Source organism: Trypanosoma cruzi, genomic scaffold (assembly GCF_000209065.1).
Source record: "Trypanosoma cruzi strain CL Brener 1047053517107 genomic scaffold, whole genome shotgun sequence".
Lineage (NCBI taxonomy): Eukaryota > Euglenozoa > Kinetoplastea > Trypanosomatida > Trypanosomatidae > Trypanosoma > Trypanosoma cruzi.
Genome location: NW_001849428.1, coordinates 1 through 21,395, shown reverse-complemented (window position 1 = coordinate 21,395; position 21,395 = coordinate 1). Strand labels below are relative to the sequence as shown.

Below are 21,395 nucleotides of genomic sequence, written 5' to 3'. Positions count from 1 at the left end.
GTGATTGAGAGGCCGCAGCCGAGAAGGGAGCAAAGCTGGGCGAAGGAGATGGGGCTGAATGGCACACAGGAGTGGGAGGAGCATAAGGTGAGCAAACACCGCTGCCTCTCGGGTAAACGCGGTGAAGACCTTTTTTGGTGTTTTATTGGTTGATTGGCCCGTGCGACAGATGCACTTTTTTCTTTTTTGAGCTCGGAGGGGCTCGATGGGAGTTTTTCTTCCTTTACGTGTTTTTTTTTTTGGTGTTGTTTCCCCAACTGGAGCGGTCTTGTTATTGAGGCTGCGGTGTGGTTTCCCTCTTGCGGGGGAACAGGTGAGATACTTCACCTGAATTGACAGCAGGCCTTTCGGTCAGATTCTGGAGTTTGACGCACAAGAAGATAGTGGAGGAGGTGAATTGCGTACATCCATGTGTGTGCATGTGTGTGTGTGTGTGGGTGGGTGGGCGTATTGCAGGTCCAGTGATCCCGAGCCGCCGCTGCCTGGCGCGGGAGAAAAGAGGATGCGTTGAGACGCTTGTGCTTTTGGACGTCCATCTTTTGCATCCACCTTGAGGAACGCTTTGGTGACCGTTGTGTGTGTGGAAGGATAGACATCTTTGTGCCTGACGTGGAGGGGAAGAGTGGGAGGTGCTGCAAAGAGTCAACTGGAAAAACGGTCCTTCAATTTGCCTTTTTTTTTGTTTTGTCATGGAGCTCAACGAGAAGATTGGGAAGAGGGATGTGGGGTTCTGCCGCGTGCTGCGAAACGTCGGCGTTATGCCACGTGGCCGTATCGGGCTCTATGAGTTTTGGAAAAGCGTCGGGTTTGACACGGTGCCGCGTCAACAAGTGCGGCGCAGGAGGAGCGAGTGGATTCTGCATGCAACCGACAGGGGGGGGGGGGGGTGTTGTACGGCCTTCCTGCAACCGCGGAAGCGCAGAATAACAGGGCGTCCAACTGGCTTGAAGGTCCAATCAGGCCGGAGAGTATTTTTCCAAAATTTTTTGCTTCTTTTGCAGGCAGGGATATCACGGGCTGCCGTTTTTTGAATCCACTAGGGAGGCCTAGTAACACTTGACGAGCTCAGGAGGGAAGGGACCGACAATGTTCTTTATTTCCGTGCCGAACATGTATGCTCCTGTGGCCATATCTTTGTTGATGACTTCGCGTGGTGACGTGCCACCAGTGCGTCTCATTATTTAACGCCGATTTAATTTGCATTTGTATTTGTTTTTTATGAAGGAATTTTCTCAACGATATCGGGTAGGGTGTGTGTGTGTGTATATGTACATTTGCCTGTGGTGTCTTAAATACACCCAGAGTGATGCATTTAACTCTTTATTTTCTTATTTATGCGTGGTCCCATTTTGTCCCCTATTGTTGTTATTTGTTTCTTGTGGTGGTGGGGCCCGTTGTTTTCTTACGTGAGCGCTGCGCATTTCTCACCCCTTTCTTTTATTATTATTATTATTATTATTATTGCTGGTGTTCTCTTTTCTCACCATGGCGGTGTAGCTCACGGCTCTCATCGACACCTCATTATACGAGAGGGGATGGGAGCAGCACCGGTTGCGTCGATGGGTATTTTATTTTATACTTGCATGATTATTGGCGTGGACTTTTGCGGCTCCCCAATTCCCATTCGATAACAATTATTTCTGTTTAACTTACGGCACATTTTAACAGCTTTCCCGCTGTTCTTTTTTACTTTCTTTCTTGCTGTAGAAACACACGGAGACATATATATATACATATAGTGAGAGGAAGAAGGAGTAATTTATTTGCTGGGTGCATTTTGTGATGGGGCAGCGTAGTCGTGAGCGGCATTTTGACCCAAACCCGTTGGCAGTGGGTGCGGCGAGAGTGGCGCGGCAGTCGGGGACGTGTGCCGATGGTATGCCCGCCACGGAGGTGTGTGCACGTGCAGCTAGGCCAATGAGAAGAGGTATGGGAAGGGGTGAACAGAGGGAGGAGGAGGCTCAGCGGGATCAGCAGAGTACGCAAGACGGCGGCCGGGCGAAGCAATTCGCATACCTGCCGGTGAGGTGGAAGATGGATGCTGAAAAGATCAAATGGAATGTGCTGCGGCGGATCCCAGTGCATGTCTCCCAATCCACGCCATGCAGGGGCACTGTCAGTTATTCCCGGCACCGGCTGGCAGATGCGGTAACGGCGGCCGCCAATTTTATCAACCTTTCAATTGCGGCGCCTCTTGAGGGTGAAGGACCATATCGGCTGCCGGGTGAGAGGTTTGCGTTTGAAAAGGATAGTTACAAATCCCTTGGCTCGTCTAGCAGGAAAACTTTATCCTTTGTGAGGCGTGCAAACAACGAGGTCACCGTGTGCCAGTTACCTAAAAGTATCTCCAAAATGAGAGGTTCTGTTTCAAATACACCAGGCGTCCCAGTCAATGTTGAAGCCGTACCGAACTCTCCGTCAGTACACAACACGCTGCCGGTGCTGGAGGCAGAAGAATGCACATTGACAACATTGAAGGCAACGCCACCATTGCCACAGCTCCTGTCATCCGAGGAATGTGCACCTCATGTCATTGAGGCTGCGGAGTCCGAGCAACCGGCTGCGGAGGAGGTTGCTGATGCCCGAGTAGCTGTGGAGAGTACCAGGGCGGCTATTGTGTCTAACGATGCCGTGCCTCCAGCTGCTTTAGTTGATAGTGTGGTCTTCCCGAAAAGCGCCTATGGTGTGGTTGATCCCGTTTATGCGGTGGTGGAGCGGTCACTCCTGAAGGAGCGTCATTATTTAGAAAAGTTGCAAGAAATTATCAAAGAGGTTCTATTGGCCGAACGGGAGAGTTCACCGGCTGCGGAGGAAAGTGCGGTTGCAATACTGCCAGAGGAGAAGAAGGAGGTGAAGGCGCCAGGCCCTCTCAAGCCAGTCTGGTACGCCAGGCCGAAGCAGCCGCAGGTCCCATCGAGTCAGAGGGTGAAGGGTGGGAGGCCGATGCGGTACACGGCACTTGGAGACGCAGTCGTGCGATCCGCGTGGAGCGGGAGCCTGTGATGTGTGTGTGTGTTTTTTTTTTTATTTGATTTTCATTTATTAGACGCTGCGTTTTGTTTTTATTTTTGCAGGAAAGAGACTCTGAATGTATTTCCGCTTTTATGTATATTCTGTTTTTTTTTTTTTCACCTCTGTCTTATTTGATGAACATATCTTACGATTGTATACATGTATACATGTATATATAAATATATATCTTGTTTGGTTTTTTATTTTTTTATTTTTATTTTTGGCTGCTTTTGTGACACGCATTGGTGTCGGCTGCGGACCTCTTCTGCTGGTGCAATTCGTGTGTGCGCCACGTGATTTTTTGGGCCGTACCTTTTTATGTTCGCGTGACTGTCTTTCAGAGGCGGACTGCGGTATTTGTGCGCATCCGCACAGGCGTTCCATTTTTTTTTTTTTTTTTCCACATGGGGTGTTTACTGCAACCACAGCCATCAGCGATCATGGAATCAAATGTGCTTGCCTACATTGTGATTCAGGTGTTGTATATAATCCCTTTTTTTTTGTGTGTGCTGTTTTTACTGTCTTCAGTGAATATATATATATATATTTGCCTCTCTCTCTCTCTCTGTGTGTGTGTGTGTGTGTGGAGCCGTTTTTCATGGTCTGAGCTTGTGGTGGCGGGAGGACGACTTGTCACTTCCGGTGCCGATGTGCACTTTTTTTCGTTCTGGGCTTTTGGACGCATGCACGCACGCGTGACGACTATTTTTAGTTGATAGAAGTCATCGAGAAGTGAACATTTCACAGAAGTGGCACCGCAGCAGTTGGGATGGGGGGCTCTCCGCAAAGACGGACGGTCTGGCAGGCGGGGGGAACGCCGGAGGAGGATTGTGAAGAGAGAGAGAGAGAGAGAGAGAGATTGTTTGTTTGTTTGTTTTTATTTGTGATGGGGCCGGCTGCCACAACATATATATAAACAAAATAATATTTATAATTTATATTTATAATTGATGAGAAGAAAATATTTTAGTACGATTTCTTTTTTCTTTTTTGATTTCCCTTCACTTCTTTTTTTGCGACGGGGTTTTATGGTTGGAGGGGTTCAAAAGTCTGCCAATTTGTAAGTAATAAAAATTCCTTCATTTTGAATAGACCGCAACACGCAACGACTCGTGGCCCTCGAAATATGCACATGTATTTATTTATATTTATTTATATTTATATTTATAAGTATTACTTACTTGGAATAAACATGGAGGATGTGGTGAAGCCACTACCTTTTCCATTTACGCTCTTTATTTATTTATTTATTTTTTTTGTTTATCTATATATATATGTGTATATTTATGTATTTATAGCTTCAGTATTCTTCTAGCAGTTTAGACTGATACCTTGACGTAAAGGCATTCATACACACGCACATATATATATATATATATTTATATAAACACAATTTTTTCTTTTCTTTTTCTCTCTTCCAGTTCCTTTGTTTTTGTGTTGTGTTGCCAATGGGGGATACACGCGGCGATTCCACAGGGGAGACGGAAGGGTTGCAGCCACAGGGGTTCATGGAGACGAGCGACCCGTCCGATCCTGCGCCGCAGGACACCGCGGTGAGTGGGGAGACGTATGCATCTCCCGGGGGAACGATCACCCGCGACGCGGTAGCTGCAGTGCCCGGTGAGGAGGAGGCTGCAGCAGCGGCCTTTTCGTATAATTCCGGCGGCGATGTGCAAGAGCAATCCACGGCTGCTGACATGGCCGCTGGCGAGGACATCCTTGTCCCGAAAAACCATGAACAGTCCCTTTCTACCAACGTGGTTACCTTCGGGATAGTGGAGAAGGTACTTGAGGATGAGCGGGATTGCTTGCTAGAGATGCAAGGAATTCTGGAGGCTGCGTGCGACGCGGAGCGGAAGAGGTACGCGATTGAGGGCGGTTTGAGCGCCGATACGATCGATACGGACAGCATACGGCCGTATAATTTATGCGAAGGTAGTGCTGAGGAAGAGGCCACGGCGTATGACATTTCAGACGAGGGGCTCGAAAAACCTGCTGCCGTTGGGGATAAAGGCACACCAATCATCACAAAAAAGTGTGGTTCCGCAGAAACGGAGGATGATGGCGGCGGTAAGGCTTCTCGGGTACTGTCTAAAATAGAGGAAGACCTCCGGCGATCGCGTCTACCTCTGCCACCGGGCAAAGATGGCCGTTTGTACATGCAATTTATGCCAATTACGGATGCCGTCGTTCGTTCGGCCTGGGGAACATTGCAGTCAAAGTGGGTTGCAGAGTTGGAGGCGGAGATGCTTCCGGAAGACTGTCGATCGACGAGGAAATTGCGGGAAATCCTCACCGCCGCCGCCGCCGCTCGCCCACAACCCCGTTTCCCGCCACGCAATGGACCGGAGTCCCTACCACCTTGTGGGCATTCGCCGCACTCGATGGACGTGGAGAAGGCGAATTGCCCGGTTGCCTGCCATGCTGTGCAGTCACCAGAAACAGCATTTCCTCCAGGCCCGCAGCGTGCCGTGGGGTGTGACGGCTCCAATCCGTTGCAGGAGGCATGTGAGTGGCTCACACCTGGTGGGATTTACACCCCAGTGGGAAGCGAAGAAGCGGGGGCTGTAGAATTGCCGCCCATAATTTCCTCCGTCTACACAACACGCTCCGTTTTTGTGCCGCAGCAGGAAGGTGATGGCGTCTATTCCTCCGCTACACATAACAAGCCGCTCCATTCATCATCCGGCAATGACTCTGCGTCAAGTGCGGGGATGGCCGCACTGCCAGTTATATTCGGCGCAGACGGTCTCCCCATTGGCGCAAAAGAGAATGGGAAGCCGAGTGCCAAACCAGCGAACTACCCATGTGCAATGGCATCCGCCGCACTAATGGCTGCACCACTGCCCAATACGAAGAATCACTTGGGGGCAGTACAGCCCAAGACGGGCAAACAGCCTACCTCAATTGTGGCCGTAAATCACTCGTCCGACGAAGCGGCTGAGCACCTACCCACTGTTACGGATAACACGAGGAATTCCACTGGGTCGACAGAAGGGACCATCGCTTCAAGTGCAGTTTCAACTCAAAGTGTTTCCGCTCTTGGCAAAAACGCGGGCCAGGGACGAATAAAGCAAACAAATCCACGGCCAAGCAGACCTCCCTCTTTGGTCGTTGATCGCGTACGCAAGCTTTCGTGTTCATTACCCATTTATGCGACTGCAGAGAAGGGGTTGGAGGAGAAGCTGAGTGTAATGGAGCGCGTCCAGGACATCGTTGAGGAGTTCTATGAGGAGTATACCCGCAGCTTGGAGAATTCGACTGAACCGTCGTTATAGGCGGGATGAGGCTTCTTGTCCCGGCGGCTTTTGCGTGCCTCTAATTGGCGATGTTTTCTTTATATATATATAAATATATATAAATATATTTACTCTTGATGTAAATATTTCCTTTTTTCTTTTTTTTACATTTTGTCAATGGCGTTGGGTGTTTATTTCTGTTGCTTTGCTTTTTTTTTTTTTCTTTTTGTTTGCGTCTTCACGCATGTCGTTATGCATGTATGTTTTTTTTTTTTTTTTGTGCGTGTTGCCATTGAATTATGTATTGAATGCGATATTCCTACGGTTTGTGCTTATTTATGTTACGCCTCCTTTTTTTTTTTTTTTTTTGGAATTACCCCTTAAAAAGAAAACAAAACAAAAAACAAAAAAAAAGAAAACTACATATAAATATATAAAAATATACACACACACACACTTTCTGTGCCTTGTTGACGGTGGCACCGTTATGGAAGTTGGGGGGGGAGGGGAGGGGACAATAAACATGGACTGGAGAGAGGAAGGGAGAGAGGGGGGGGGAAGTGCAGGAATTAATAGAAAAGAAATGAAATAAACACGTGGACTAATGTGAAATGCATTTTTAATACACGCAAACGGATGTTATGGAATGTTTGCGTACTTGCCACAATGATATACACATGAAATGACAGGCATGTGGCATTATTGTACGGTACGGACCGTCCTGCCGTGTTTGCGTGTCACCAGACATATCAATAAATAAATAAATAAATAAATACATGTCTTTGGGAGTGAGTGGTTTTCTTTTTTCTTCTTCTTTTTTTTTTTTGCTGCACTGCAGAAGGTGACGTGACAGCTCTTGCGCTAATAGGAGGGGAAGACAAACGAAATTTATTATTACGGAAGCTACTGGGTAAAACATTGAAAGACTCACACGGAACTTAAGTTGTTTTCTTTTTTTTTTTTGTCTGTATTGGTGATGCCAGTGGGGGGTTCAGCGCACAGCTTCACCAGTGATATGGAGTGGCTGCAGCCACGGACGGAAAAGGGGGAGTTGGCGCCATCTGACATCGCAGCGCATTCACTTTGTGTACTGAGGCCCCTCAAGTTGTCTGAATTACAGCGCGGCTCGCGGCATGCCGTTTACTCCGCTGGAAAACAAACCGCCGGCGTTCTCAGCGGTGCGGATGGACGGGGGCGTCACCAGTTGTTACGTCAAGAAACCACCACCGCGGACGTGGCGGCGAGGCAGGGACGAATCCCCGCCATGTTTCGGGGACCGGCAAAGGGATGTGCGACGTACAGCTCTCTGGGCGACGCCGTCGTCTGCTCCGCGTGGGGCAAAAAGTCCCTCGCGGCAGGCAAATGGGAAGAGGCGATTTTGTTTACGTCGCGGTTGCCCGAAAAGAAATCGTCGTTGACGACGAGGCACCTGCCGTGGGGGAAATTCACGATACGGCGGACTCGACACCCGTCGCCGAAGGAGAGGGCCGCACTCGCCCAGCCTCTCGCTTACGCGGCGCCTGACACGACATGTGCCGTCGCAGTGGCCGACACCGTTGCCTCACCCGACTCCACCGTCTCCCCCGCGTCTCCCGCCTCTCCAGACTCTTCCAGCGGGTTGTTGCTTTCGCAATTGGGATTGAGGGGTTTTTCGAAAAGAACCAAATTGCGGAGCTGCCAGGCCGTGTTTGAACGGACATCCAAAGTGCTGCTGCGGGAGAAGGGGTACCGTGAAAGGATACTAGAGATTGTGGAGGAGGTTTGTGATGCGGTGCGCGCCGCTGCCGCAGTGAATGTTGCGGATACCGATGAGGGTGACGGAGTGCAAATGATGGGCGACTTTCCTGCAGCTTCTACCGTTTCGTTGCCTACAGGGGGTGTATTTGGCCCTCCAACGGCGGTCACGGAAGAAGCGTCGTCCAAGTCCCGGAGCATTTCCCGGCTTCACAAGATGGGCCACAGCTGTAAACAATTTTTGAGCGTTGATTCTGCTTCTGCCATGCCGCCATTGAGCCTGCAGAAGGAACCGGTGCCCACGTCGCAGGAACAACAAAAATTTCCGGGCACATCCGGTGAACGGATACCCAACGCGGCTACGCAGGAAACTGTTCTACCGAGGCTGAGGGAATCCACTAATAGGCCGTTGGGGGTGGAGGCGGTGCGGGATGTCGGCTCCACCCCTTATGATGCTGCAGCGGTCAAGGAAAAAAAAGAAACGCAATCCAATGGGATGGAGAAAGAAGTCTATGAATTCCCTTCCAGACATTATCATAATGAAAGCGCAAAAGTGGAGGAAACCTCGAGCGGGTTTCATACCCCCGTTGCATTCCGTTCTCAGTATCAGATACCATAGCCAGTGCCTGGCGCAGTCTTGGCAGTTTTCAATGCCGTGGACGTTCCATCCCATGACTGTATTCGCCGTGTTGTGGGGCGCCCGCTGATGGAAGGGGAAGGGGAAAGGGAGGAGCGTGCATGCCCGAAGAGACTGCAGGACGCATTGTAGGAGGCGTGTCGGGTGTCGATTGCAATGCCTCAAATTTGCCATGAAATCTCCCAAACACCGAGGGGGCTGGACAGTCCCCCACAAACACTTTTTTGCCTTATTTGCAAGCGGGAAGGAAAACAAAGACATATGTCGAAACGCCGGACTTGGTTGTCGCGCCTTTAACCGAGGCCTCTTAAAAAAAAAAAAAAAAACTGAAAAAAATTTACTTTAAAGTATGGGTGAAAATTTGCGTTGAAAGAGTTATTCATTCCTGTTTTAAACTTTAATTTTGCTTGTTTTTTTTTTTTTTTTTTTTTGTTTGCTTGCCTTTTTAACGGAGCCAGCTCCTGAATATACACACACACACACATACACACATACACACATACATACATACATATTTATATAAACCCGCATACATGGAAATATCTAAACACACTGAACTATATACATCTCTCTCTCTCTCTCTCTATATATATATATATATAGGTAGGTGTGTGTACAGGTGTGTGTACGCACATGTATTTGTGTGTTTCTTTGGCGGCGCGGTACCGTCTAAATCCCACAAATGAGAGGCGGGAGGAGGCTCTGGTCCTGTTGTTGGGTGCGAAGAAAATAAATAATACTTTTTTTTTTTTTTTGTTGTTGTTGTTGTGGGCTTCCAGCGGAAAAGAAACACGAAGAAAAAAAAAAAAGGAAAAAACGTCTTTTTGGTTTTGTGTGTTTTGTTTGAAATGCAGAAGATGACGGGTTTTAATGAACAGCGGCGGTTGAGGGGGAACTGAAGTGAAATCAAAACCCTCAAAAAAAAAAAAAAAAAAGAGGTGCCGTTTGTGTTTTTTAAAAATTTTCTTTTGTTTTTCCTTTTCTTAAACGGTGGTGTTTCTTTTTTTTTTCTTTTTTCTTTTACTTTACGTCGCCGTGTGGTGCAATTGCGTGTGTCTCTCTCTCTCTGCGTGTCTGTTGCCAGGGCACATGTTGACTTCTTTTTTCTCCTGTTTTTTTTTTTTTTTTTTTTGTGTTTCCCGGCACCGTGTGTGTGTGTGTGCGGGGGGCGACGAAAAGGAAAAAGTGAAGTGCGTGCGTAAAAAATTATTGATTGACAATTGCTTTAATTATTACTGAATTGACTAATTGTTACCGTGAGTTTTATTTTTTTTATTTAGGCTTTTTTATTTGTTTGTGGTGCTGTCTGCGAGAGACTGAGGGGGGCAGAGAGAGGGACAGGCAGACAGACAGGGGGCGGCATCGACGAGGCCTGCGACAGCGACGCGTATATCAGGGCGAAGGGAAGACATATAAAACAAACAAAACAAAACAAAACAAAACAAAGCAAATGGGTGACATGAAGAGGTTTATCGTGGCGGTCGCGGCGGTGTGTTTACTTGCAGCCACCGTGTCGGCCGCACCGGCGGGGGGCGAAGGGGGGAAATTGTTGTTGAAGAATGATATCGGTGCCCACCGCCTTTCCCAGAAGGAAGGCGATGCCAACAACCCTCTTGCAAAAGGTGGCAGTAACACCAAAGAGAGGACTCCACCTCTCATGAGTGCCGACGTTACAACAGTCATCATTGTCACCTCCGCCGCCTTGGGCTTTTCATTCGCCATGTACTGGTGGTACGTTGTCTCTGACATCCGCATTACACCGGGCAAGGACCAGGGCATGCGCAACGCATACCTGACAGATGAGGTGATGCGTAATGTGTACGTGATCAGCAGACGTGTGTCGGAGGGGGCCAACGCCTTTCTCTACGCAGAGTATCGTTACATGGGGCTCTTTATGATTGCCTTTGGCACTCTAATTTTCTTTCTTCTCGGCGTCGCCTACTCATCGCCGCAGGAGGGCAGCAGGCCAGTGGCCTCACCGTGGGCCAACGCAGCGCTGTCGCTGCTCGCCTTTTTTGTTGGGTCTCTGACTTCCGTCTTTGCGGGCTGGATCGGCATGCGCATTGCGGTGTACACCAACGCCCGCACGGCGGTTATGGCGACGGAGGGGTCCGAGGAGGGCGACCAGTCGCTTGGGTTTGCCAAGGCTTTCCAGACGGCGTTTCGCGGCGGGATTACGATGGGGTTTGCGCTTACATCGGCCGGCCTGTTTTCCCTTTTTGTCACGGTGAAGGTGATTGGAGCGTATTTTGATGATGTTCCGGAGAATGTGCTGAACGTGTACGAGTGCGTGGCCGCGTTTGGTCTCGGTGGGTCGGCAGTTGCGTGCTTTGGCCGTGTTGGTGGTGGGATTTACACCAAAGCCGCCGACGTTGGCGCGGATCTTGTTGGGAAGGTGGAGAGGAACATCCCCGAGGATGACGCACGCAACCCAGGCGTGATCGCGGACTGCATAGGCGATAACGTGGGCGACATTGCGGGGATGGGCTCGGATCTCTTTGGCAGCTTTGGCGAGGCCTCGTGCGCGGCGCTTGTGATTGCCGCCGGCTCCGCGGAGTTGTCGAGTGAATTCACGTACATGATGTACCCGCTTCTCATCACGGCGGTGGGCATCCTTGTCTGCATTGGCAGCGCTCTCATCGTGGCCAACAACAGCGGTGTGCAGCGTGCGGAGGACGTGGAACCCACCCTGAAGCGCCAGCTGCTCTTCTCGACTGTTGCCGCGACGGTGGCGCTTGTGTTCCTGACGGACTTTGGTCTGCCGGATACATTTACAGTTGGTACAACAGCTACGACCAAATGGCGTGCTCTTGTCTGCGTGATGTGCGGTTTGTGGTCCGGCCTTATTATTGGGTACACGACGGAATACTACACCTCCAATGCCTACCATCCCGTGCAGGAGATTGCCGAGGCATGTGAGACGGGTGCCGCCACGAACATCATCTACGGCCTGTCTCTTGGCTACTTCTCTGTGGTGCCACCCATTTTGGCGATGGCCGTTACAATTTTTGCCTCCTATCGCATGGCGGACCTGTATGGCTTTGCCCTTGCCGCCCTCGGTATTCTCTCCACCATGTCCATTGCCCTCACCATTGACGCGTATGGACCCATCTCTGATAACGCTGGCGGGATTGCTGAGATGGCGCACATGGGACACGAAATCCGCGAGATCACAGACGCCCTTGATGCCGCAGGTAACACTACAGCAGCCATTGGGAAGGGCTTTGCCATTGCATCCGCTGCATTTGTGGCACTTGCCCTCTACGCAGCCTATGTGTCTCGTGTGGGCATTCCTACAATAAACATCCTTGACGCCCGTGTGATGTCTGGCCTGCTTGTTGGCGCAATGTTGCCGTACTGCTTCTCGGCCTTCACAATGAAGTCGGTTGGTTTGGCGGCAATGGACATGGTGAATGAGATCCGTCGCCAGTTCCAAAACCCGGCTATCGCGGAGGGCACGGAGGAGCCGGACTACGAGAGTTGCGTTGCCATTGCCACGCAGGCGGCGTTGCAGCAGATGGTGGCCCCCGCGTGTCTTGTCATGCTGACGCCCATTGTCATTGGTGTGCTCTTTGGCCGCTACACCCTTGCGGGGCTGCTGCCTGGTGCCATTGTGTCCGGCGTGCAGGTGGCCATCTCCGCCTCCAACACCGGCGGGGCGTGGGACAACGCGAAGAAGTACATTGAGAAGGGCGGACTGCGCGACAAAAACAAGGGGAAGGGTTCGCCGCAGCACGCCGCCGCCGTCATTGGCGACACCGTTGGCGATCCGCTGAAGGACACTTCCGGGCCCGCGCTGAACATTCTGATCAAACTGATGGCCATCATTTCGGTTGTTTTTGCACCTGTCTTTGAGTCGCAGCTTGGCGGTATTATCATGCGGTACATTGAGTGAGTGGAACGCCGTGAGCGCGAGGAACGTTTTTTGTTTTTTATTTTATTTTTGTGTTTTTATTTATGCCTGTCGCCATATTTTCTCTTCCGCTTTTTTTTTCCTCGCTGATTGTGCCTTGCGTGGGCGAAGGGCTGGCGGACTGACGGCGGGGCGAGTGGACGGCGAGGACAAAACGACAGTGAACGGAAAAGAAGAAGAATAAAAGGGCTGCGGGCAAAAGAAAAAAAAAAAAAACAAAAAAAAAAGCAGACGGCACGCGGTCTTCCGCGCAGCCACTGGGGAGTTTTTGAATGAGTGAATGGATAAAACCAGAAATTATTGGACAGGACGCATGGAAGGGAAGGAGGAAAAAAAAGACAGAAATGAAAAAGGGAAAAAAGATAAAAAAGAGGGGAAAAAAAAAGCAAAACGAGTGAGAAGCGGCGTACGGGGGATGATTGCATGCTGTTGCTGCCGTGATTTTCCTTTTCTTCTCCATCACCACCCTCTCATTGATGTCATCATCCCGCACTGTTTCATCCCATAGGCTCACTTTGAGCTGTATGAGAGCATGCAGGCATGTGCCATACATGCACGCACGGATAGATGGCGGGGAGTAAAGCGTCTACGTGTGTGTGGGGCGTTGCAGCAGGTGCAGGTGGTGGTGGTGGTGGGGAGACTGGGATGTGCGCGTCAAATGGAGGGGAAACGGCCGTGAAAAACAAAAAAAAAAAAAAGGAGAGAGAGAGAGAGAGAAAAAGGGGGAAAACGAAAAGACGAATTTAAATAACGTCCCGGCAGCGGTGGGGACAATATCTACGCATGCGGTCTTATAAAGAGATCTTTTTTTTTTTTTTCCCGCACTTTTTTTTTTCCTTTTAATTTTTAAGTTTCCTGTTATTTACTGCTGGGGGGCGGCATTAATAGCAATTTGTTTCTTTAAGCGATAAGATCCCACTGCTCATTTTTTAAATTTATTATGCTTATTTACCAACAAACAGTGAACGGGAATAAGAGAGAGAGAGGGATAGAAGGATGGAGGGACATTTCCACATGTACTCAATAATATTAAAAATAGTAAGAATGATGTTGATGGACGTTAGCAAATGTGATCTTTGGATTTGCGTGCGTGCGTTGAGGCGAGAGACAGAGAGAGAGAGAGACAGAGAGTGAGAGAGAGAGAGAGAAAAAGGGGGGGGTGGGGGGAAAAAAGAGGGAAGCGTAAGAAATGAAGGTGAAACATGGGGGGAGGGGAAAGGGGGGTGATATTTATTAACACGCATAAAGACACATAAGACAGGGACGGAAGGTAGCGAACATGTATCCTTGTCTGAGGAGAATGCCAGCAAATTGGTTATAACGGCTTGCTTGTACATTTCCGATTGTGTCTACGGCAGTCTCTTTCTGTGCGTGTGTGTGTGTGGATGTTTGGCTGCTGCCCTGTTTTTCCCGTTTCATGTACTTTGAATGACTGTCTTTGGTTTACAATTTGCTTTCTTTCCATTTTTTTTTTTTCGTCTTTTGCGGCTGCCCACTGTTTTTTTCTGTGGTTGTGTGTGTGTGTGTGTGTGTGTGCCACAAAAATCCGCTGCCTGAAGCAGAAGAGGAAAAAATAAAGGGTACTGCATATTTTAGTTATCCATATTTATATTTCTAGTGAGTGAATAAATTGAGTGAGGGAGGCACACACATTTGTTGCTTTTTGACCTCTTCGTGCGTGTGTGATTGACCACCGCAAAGTGCACAGTGCAGACAGGAGGCGATAGAACTACTTCAATTATATTTACAGCTGTTCGTGCGGTTATTTGCTCAGCTATTATTTTTTTGGGCCGTGGGGATTTACGGGGAGAGAGAGAGAGAAAGGAAGAGAGGGGGCGTCCGCGTCTGCGTGTGAGTTGACATGCGGGTGGAGGTGAAGTTTGGTACACAGACAATTGCCGTGGAGTTGCCGGATGGCCCCACACCGCCAACTCTCTTGCAGCTCAAAGAGCAGCTCTGTACGCAGACGGGTGTTTTACCTATGATGCAGAAGCTTCTTGGCAAACCGAAACTGAACGATCCCGAAAACGACGCCAAATCACTTGAGCAAATGGGCGTACGCAACAACGCAAGGTTGATGCTTATTGGCTCTTCCGTGCCGGAGGTGGTGTCAGTGAATACCACTTCCGCCGCACAGAAGCAGCAGGAGGAGGAACGAGAGAAACTGCTACGAAATCTTCCGCTGAATATTTGGCTGCTTCCATCGTTTGCCGGCTTTATGGCGGATCCCTACGTGGAGGGGAAGGGCTTTTCACTGGAGGGCGGCGGGGTGGGGGTGGCGCTTCTGACACTTGACGTGGCGCTCACGCGTATCAACACGCTGGGCGTGGCCACAGCAAGCGGTGGTGGGACCGCCGCTGCACTCTTGCAGTCTTTGGGAAACGAGGAGCAGGCGACCATTTCCCACCCGCTGCTGCGGCAACTAAGTGCGGCAGATCGTCAGGCCGTTCAGAGAGCACACGGTGCGCTGCGCCGCTGCTACTACTTTGCGCAGGAGGCGGAACAGGCGCAAAAACCAGAGCAGGTCCTTCCTGTTGTGAAGAAGGCCGTGTCATCTGTAGATGGACTTGCGGTAGGGGAGTGGCTTCTGCTTCCAGGTGGTTGGAACGGGTTGAATGCTGCCAACGCCATATACCTGCTTATTCACCGGCGTGGGCCAGAGAACTTTGACGTCGTTGTCGTGAATCGTGGGCACGAGGGGATGCCGTACCACCCGTCGTGGCAAACAGCGGAGAAAATTGTGTCGTGTCCAATTCTCCGCTTTGAGGGTGTAGCAAGCGCACGTCTGCTAGACCACACCTTTTGGCTGCTGTTGCTTTCTCTGTGGATGCGTAGCAACGGGTCGGGTGCTCGGTCGGAGTTTATCCGCGCGGAGGTGTTCTACGACGTGCTGCTGCCGTGGCTCGTGGAGAAGGGAGGCAAACACGCGGACCCGCCGCGGTTTGCGACGGAGATGCTGCTTGGCACTTGTGATAGTCGAACGGACGAGGATGATGATACCGCCGCCAGGCATTGTTTTTCTGCCGCCATTCACGAGCATCGAGCGACACCGGTGCGCAGCGCATCGAGCGCCATCAAAGGAGCCGTCACGGCATTTGTGTACCTCTTGGAGCAGTATGGTGTCCGTGCACGCTCTGTACAAAAATCCATAAAGTACGCGCTCAAATACGAGTTTATGATGCGTGCAGCGGAGGATCTCAGCGCGCTTGCTCGTCGCTTTATGCGTTCCTATACAACTGACATCAACAGCAGTCCCGAGGCAAATTTTGATGATGAGACGCGTACGGACGCTGTGGCCGGCAGTGATGACACTCGACTTTTACGCATCCGACGGGCGATGCGGCAGCTGCGACTGGCCGGGGTTGACGACACGATGTCTAGTGCCAACATGGACGATGTCTGGCGCACCGCAAGAGCAGCGAACATCATCTTGAAAAATGCCAGAAACGTCATCCTCACGCGGGAACACTTTAGAGGGAAGACGGTGCTTGTCTACTGCGGGGGGATACATGAGTCGTCATGCAAGAAGTTTTCCACTCTTCTTGCGGAGGCACCACCACGACTGTTTGGTGCATTAACGGGTGTTGAGATTCTTTTTGTTAGCTGCGATCGCGATCTTCATGCCTATGAACAGCATGCATCAATGTTTACATTTGCCCGCGCCGCCTATCCCTGCACGGAACTTCTAAAACTTTTGGACATCAGCCAAATTCCGGAGCTTCTTCTTTTTTCTTCCGATGGTCGACTTGTGCATCGGCGTGGGGTGGTCGCACTTCGCACAGACCCGGAAGCCACATTGTTTCCGCGGGGCCCGTGGAGTGGCGCCACGCCCCTGACGGCAGTAGACGTGGCGATGTTTCGCTGCAGCGCCGCCCAACTTGCACACCACACAAATAAACGCCTTTCTGTTGATGGCGGCACACTCACCGCGGAGGATGCCACGCGTGTTTTGGATCTGCTTAGTGCCGTGCAGCGGATGGTGGATGCGCTGCCCAAAGAGTCGCAAGCAACGAGAAGCGGCCTCTCCGCCAATGGCCCAGCGGATGTGTATTCAAACAACACGCAGATGCAAGAGGGAGAGGATCAGTCATTTCAGCTCTCGCAGCAGCGATTTGTGACGGTGGAGGCAAGCACGTTCTCCAACGCAAGTCTTCTGCCGTCCGCATCCACAGCGGCGTATTATGGGCAGGCGGTGCAGGCGGTTGTGCCGGAGCTGAAGGACATCAGTGATGTGCGCCGTGCCACGGGATGGTCGGAGCTCGATGTGGCACTCAGGCGCGCAGTGGAGGCCGTGGAGGCGTTGTGGTTGCGTGCACGTCACAGTGGCACAACATCACGCGTGGCGATTCAAATGCACATCATTGAGCTTGTCTCGCGGTTTTTTTTGGAAATTGTGCCCCTGCCACTTCCACGTGGAACCGACGCATGCGCGGTGCCGATTGAAGAGCAGCCGATTGTGTCGAGTTTCTACACGGAAGAGCCACTTCCTGAGCCGAACTCTACGAACAACAACAACAGCGGAGGTGGAAGAGGTGATGTTCAGGAATGCATACAAGAAAGCATCTACTCTCTTGTGCTATCGTACACTACTGCTTGGCAGGCAGTGGAGGTGCCGACGCGTGCGTTTGATTCAGAACGGTGCCTGGTTGCCATGGCTATGCTTATCGTGTATGACGCAGCGGTCCGACGCAAAGGAGGCGGTGGACGATGCAGTCTTCTTGCATCCTTGCTAGAGAGTAACGGCGGTTATTATCTTTCCACCTCCATTGGCAGACAATCGCTGTCTTTTGCTTCTATCAGTGCGACTCTGGAGTTGGTGCGACCGCAATTCTTGCTGGCACGTTCCGCCATTTTGCGCTACATTGCATTTCAGCAGCAGCACTACGCCCATGAGTTGTTTGATATGCGCATGTCGGAAAATTTGGAGATACGCAAGGAGAGCGTCACTGTGGAGTTTCTTCGCCGCTTTCTTGACCACTGCTCCTACAGTTTGCATGACTTAGGCGGTTTTGCCGCTGCGGGTTCGGAGATGGACACTCTGATGCAGTGGCTCTGCAGCTCACGTACTCCACTGGCACGTGAGCATCCTGAATTTGCGCGGCTGCGGGACATGGTGTTACTCACAAAATTTCTTGCCACCATGGAGATGCGTGATGCGCAGCTACTGCGTCGCCGCAAAGAAACGGACGAATATGCGACTTGGCGTCTTACCTTCGATGAGGATGCACCCGGGCGCCAGATGAGCGCCGGCTGGCGTACAACCCCCTCCCCTCCGGAGTGGGAGTGTGTTCTGGTACGTGGCCGTGACAGTGACATTGCCGACATTGTCGTAAAGGGCTTTGGCGATCGCGAGTTGCTTTACGGTGAGGGTCTTGTTTTACAGTCCCCCATCGACGTCAGTATCCTTCTCTCCGTGGAGCACCCCACCGAGGACGATGTGCTGCATGCCACTTCTATGCCAACCTTTGATGGCACAATGAGTGAGGAGGAGTCTGAGATTTTGTTGTCATGTCTGACGGTGCCCTATGTGCGACTGCCGCTTGTTCTTGACTTTTTTGCTTCACAGGACCGTTATGCGTATCTCTTTACATCCGCCCTACAGAATGTGTTCCGTGCGGTGATTTTTGAACCCTCCGTGTTTGTTGCGCCGGAGACGCTGCAGAAGGCAAATCCGACTATGGTGCCAATGCGGCTCACTGAGCAGCAGCGAAAGGTCATTGAATTGCGTCACTTGCGTGGCGACTTCTCGGTGGAGAACTTTGAGTCGTGTCTCGGCACCACGTACGGCCTGCTGCTGAACGAATTACGACATAGCCCCGCGTCTGTGCTTGATCCGCTGCGCCGTATCCTTGAAAGTGTTTTGGAAATTGGCCCCTCTTCTGTCTACAGCGCGAACGCACCATATGTATTGTTTATTGTGGGTGTCGTGTGTGATGTGCTTGCCTTTGGTAATATTGTGCGTGGATGGCCGTCGCTAGAGGGTTCGGCGCAACTGGAGACGCTTACGGCCTACCAGACATCGATGCTGCGGTTCCTTCTCACGACAGTACAGCCCACCTTAAAGGAGTGGTGCCGTGAGGGCGAAGAGAATGATGACACCCCGACGCAGTGCGTGCTGCAGAGTTATTTGGGCGTCATTTATCGTGCGGCGTGGAAGATGGCACTGACGACGGAGTGTTTGTCTTCACCCTCTCGAAACGAACACGATGTTGATGGGGAGAGTGGTCAGCAGCGTGGTGCGGACATCTCGCCTTTTTCTTTTAGCACAATGGCATCCCATCAGCACTTGGTGTCTCTTCTTGAGTCGTGCGCCTTTGTGCGAGCCCGACACAGCTTTGGTATGGGCATGCAGCGCACACAACTCACCGCACAGGAGGGGGACAGTCTTTTGTCCCCGGAGGAGAAGTTGCAGCGATTCCTGCAGGCCCAGGGTCTTGACACCTCCAGAAATTCGAGAAAATTACTGGAGCAGGGGAAGCAGTTGATGCTTAGCGGCGGTCGCCGCCGCGCCGTCTTTGTGCAGATCCGCGGCCGCTACCATAACGACACGGTGCGGCTACCGAATCTTTTTCGTAGCGACGCCCGCAGTACTACGGAGTCGCGGCGGCTCAAAATACCGCCAGCGGATGTGCCGGAGAATGTCGTCTTTAGTTACCTACTGGAGGAGTTGCACACCATTGTTGGATACCTGCAATCACTTTCCGCGACCGAACTCTCTACCCTTTTTCAGCGTATCGTACGGACGGTGCTCCGCGATCACATTCACGACAACAAGAACGTCACAAACGATGGTGCTGCTGAGAGCATGGATAGTAATAAGTTGTCGTTATTGACTCACAGAGGCCCCGGTGCAATTTGCCCGCATCTATCCAACGAGGAAACAACAGAAACATTGTGGGAATTGTGTTCGCCTGGTGTCTACCGCGGACCTGCTTCAACTGGCCTTGTTTTTTATGTGCACACATGTGAGCTTTTCTGGCGCAACGATGAGCTTAAGCCGGTGCCTGATAGCATGTCGCACTTTACGGACTTTGAGACAATCCTTGGTCACGATGTGCTGCAGTGTGGCCTTGTGATGCGTCACGAACACCGTCACTGGGTGCGTATTGTCGGTACGCCGTTTGATATCATTGAGTGGACAGCGCCAAGCCCACTGGATCAGGGCGTTTACTCCCCGCTTGCGCTGCAAGGGAATCTTCCAATAGAACCGGTTCTCTCGGCGTCGTACGACCACGTGATATTTGACCGCGTTGTGGATGTGTACGATGAGGCACCATGGCCGGTACGTGCGGAGCGGTGGGCTGTGGACATTGTGCGGGCGGTGCTACGAGAGGTGTTTCCGGCGGGTGGCATGAAGTACTTTCCCGTCGCAGAGGCACGTGTCAATGCGCGGCAGGAACGGCAGGACGAGGGAGTAGAAAGTGAGGTGCGTGTGATGCGCTTTATCATGAACGACTCCCCTCAATATGAAGAAGGGGATCGGGCAACGTGGAAGGAATTGATTGCGTACAAACATCCTGTTCCGCATTTTCATGTGTTTAACCTCATTTCCCACGCACGCAAGATGTACCGCTCCCTTGTGTTCACATCCAATCAGCGCTACTGTCTGCACAGTCTCCCGATTGTGGTGCGGCCACGACAGCGTGAAGAACTGCACCTTACGGCGTTTCAGGCAGGGGACTTGATGCGGCGAGTACGGTGTGAGGGTTGTATAGAAATCCATCGCTACAACTCCAGTCTTCATCTGCGGGAAATGTACCTGCCGGCGCGATTGCTCCAGGGCCTGTTGCCCAGTGCGTTACTTGAGGCATTTCTATTCTGGCAGGACGAGGACGAGGACACTGTCATTCGTGGCTACACCATGGGTGAGGCACAGGACTACTGGTTTAATTACGCCCTGGAGGTGCGACTACGGCCTGGGAAGGGCGACTGCATCGTCATGCGCCTGGATGACGCATCACATCACCTCACAAGTCGCGACAAGAGTGCGACGGGGAGGAACACGGTTGAGGAGAATGAAGAGGAAGGCGATGAAGACATCAGCAGCGCCCAGGTGGCGTTGGTGCGAAGTGCATTGTTGTCCTTATCGGACGCGACATGTCGCTGGTTGCTGCGGCATGTGCATGGGGACGTTACGGCGGCAATTCAGTGGGCGTCTGATCCCACCAACTACGACAGTATTACCGCCATTGAGGAGAAAGAACAAAGGGCCGCGGGTAATGAGGAGGTGACCAGGAATGAAGAGGCAGCAGAAGGACTGGGCCCGAATGTTCATGCGGGGGAGAAACAGAAGGAGGGAGCCTTCAGAGATAGTGACCCGCAACAGGACTTTAGAGGAGAAGGCCGGCAGGCGGAACATATCGTGTTGCTGAATCTCCTGCAGAATCCCGCGCTTTCCCCTTTGCTGCAGCTGTTAACGAAGTTGGAGGACTGTTCACATATTTTGGTGTGGGGCCGCGTGTCATCGCAGCAGCCACCGCTCAAAGATGACGAGGAGCGCCTGGACGAGGAGGATACGTCGACTTTGGCGGATGTCGTGTCCATTGAACTTCCACGACTTCGTGCGAAGTTTCAACCACAAGTTGACACCGCCACGGGCCAGCTGCGCCTGCATCTTGTCGATCACCCCGGTTGGTATGTGGCTGAAGCGCATGACATGCCACGAAATCTGCGGGATGAAAGCGTTGGCGGCTTTTTGCAGCATCTTCGGCGGCCCTTTCAGGAGTGTCTGACACTTTGCAACAACACCAATGGGTTTGCGCTTATGGTGCCGAACCATGAATTTACCGCAATGGATGTGCGGGATGACCCATTTAGCCCACTGCTGCTATTCGATCGTTCCTCTTTGCGCTGGCAGGAA

At 51.4% G+C, this 21,395-nt stretch overlaps 6 protein-coding genes across 6 annotated transcripts, besides 40 other annotated features; all 6 read left to right on the top strand.

Moving 5' to 3' along the window:
* Positions 1-198: part of a sequence feature (areas merged during assembly that could not be assigned to a particular haplotype. This can correspond to areas where the two haplotypes were merged or to regions with more than two copies in the genome that were merged during assembly.) that runs on past the window's edge.
* Positions 199-3,272: a sequence feature (heterozygous, non-Esmeraldo-like haplotype).
* Positions 411-444: a microsatellite.
* On the top strand, positions 690-1,031 carry Tc00.1047053511385.70 (uncharacterized protein; the record flags this gene model as incomplete). The annotated part of the gene is made up of 1 exon (XM_809779.1): positions 690-1,031. One exon carries the CDS (start codon positions 690-692, stop codon positions 1,029-1,031), a length of 342 nt encoding a protein of 113 aa, XP_814872.1.
* Positions 1,438-1,463: a microsatellite.
* Tc00.1047053511385.60 (uncharacterized protein) lies at positions 1,783-3,003 on the top strand (the record flags this gene model as incomplete). Its single annotated transcript, XM_809778.1, has 1 exon — positions 1,783-3,003. The coding sequence occupies one exon, from the start codon at positions 1,783-1,785 to the stop codon at positions 3,001-3,003; it is 1,221 nt and encodes a 406-aa protein (XP_814871.1).
* Positions 3,165-3,199: a microsatellite.
* Positions 3,209-3,234: a sequence feature (AT_rich).
* Positions 3,273-3,997: a sequence feature (areas merged during assembly that could not be assigned to a particular haplotype. This can correspond to areas where the two haplotypes were merged or to regions with more than two copies in the genome that were merged during assembly.).
* Positions 3,579-3,598: a microsatellite.
* Positions 3,847-3,871: a microsatellite.
* Positions 3,919-3,961: a sequence feature (AT_rich).
* Positions 3,987-4,083: a mobile genetic element.
* Positions 3,998-4,018: a sequence feature (heterozygous, Esmeraldo-like haplotype).
* Positions 4,019-4,355: a sequence feature (areas merged during assembly that could not be assigned to a particular haplotype. This can correspond to areas where the two haplotypes were merged or to regions with more than two copies in the genome that were merged during assembly.).
* Positions 4,148-4,182: a sequence feature (AT_rich).
* Positions 4,247-4,308: a microsatellite.
* Positions 4,356-5,046: a sequence feature (areas merged during assembly that could not be assigned to a particular haplotype. This can correspond to areas where the two haplotypes were merged or to regions with more than two copies in the genome that were merged during assembly.).
* Positions 4,374-4,398: a microsatellite.
* Positions 4,461-6,290, top strand: Tc00.1047053511385.50 (uncharacterized protein; the record flags this gene model as incomplete). The annotated part of the gene is made up of 1 exon (XM_809777.1): positions 4,461-6,290. The coding sequence occupies one exon, from the start codon at positions 4,461-4,463 to the stop codon at positions 6,288-6,290; it is 1,830 nt and encodes a 609-aa protein (XP_814870.1).
* Positions 5,047-6,478: a sequence feature (heterozygous, non-Esmeraldo-like haplotype).
* Positions 6,351-6,379: a microsatellite.
* Positions 6,479-6,668: a sequence feature (haploid, non-Esmeraldo-like haplotype).
* Positions 6,634-6,670: a microsatellite.
* Positions 6,669-6,747: a sequence feature (areas merged during assembly that could not be assigned to a particular haplotype. This can correspond to areas where the two haplotypes were merged or to regions with more than two copies in the genome that were merged during assembly.).
* Positions 6,675-6,695: a sequence feature (AT_rich).
* Positions 6,748-6,818: a sequence feature (C-rich).
* Positions 6,748-17,455: a sequence feature (heterozygous, non-Esmeraldo-like haplotype).
* Positions 7,003-7,026: a microsatellite.
* Positions 7,048-7,077: a microsatellite.
* On the top strand, positions 7,228-8,604 carry Tc00.1047053511385.40 (uncharacterized protein; the record flags this gene model as incomplete). Its single annotated transcript, XM_809776.1, has 1 exon — positions 7,228-8,604. One exon carries the CDS (start codon positions 7,228-7,230, stop codon positions 8,602-8,604), a length of 1,377 nt encoding a protein of 458 aa, XP_814869.1.
* Positions 9,033-9,057: a microsatellite.
* Positions 9,090-9,136: a microsatellite.
* Positions 9,349-9,377: a sequence feature (AT_rich).
* Positions 9,584-9,649: a sequence feature (A-rich).
* Positions 9,720-9,754: a microsatellite.
* Positions 10,037-10,073: a microsatellite.
* Positions 10,073-12,517, top strand: Tc00.1047053511385.30 (vacuolar-type proton translocating pyrophosphatase 1, putative; the record flags this gene model as incomplete). Its single annotated transcript, XM_809775.1, has 1 exon — positions 10,073-12,517. The coding sequence occupies one exon, from the start codon at positions 10,073-10,075 to the stop codon at positions 12,515-12,517; it is 2,445 nt and encodes an 814-aa protein (XP_814868.1).
* Positions 12,733-12,762: a microsatellite.
* Positions 12,865-12,926: a sequence feature (T-rich).
* Positions 13,213-13,270: a repeat region.
* Positions 13,638-13,688: a microsatellite.
* Positions 14,048-14,071: a microsatellite.
* Tc00.1047053511385.14 (hypothetical protein, conserved) lies at positions 14,397-21,395 on the top strand (the record flags this gene model as incomplete). Its single annotated transcript, XM_809785.1, has 1 exon — positions 14,397-21,395. A coding segment is annotated over one exon (6,999 nt), but the record flags the coding sequence as incomplete, so codon positions are not given.
* Positions 17,456-18,403: a sequence feature (areas merged during assembly that could not be assigned to a particular haplotype. This can correspond to areas where the two haplotypes were merged or to regions with more than two copies in the genome that were merged during assembly.).
* Positions 18,404-21,395: a sequence feature (heterozygous, non-Esmeraldo-like haplotype).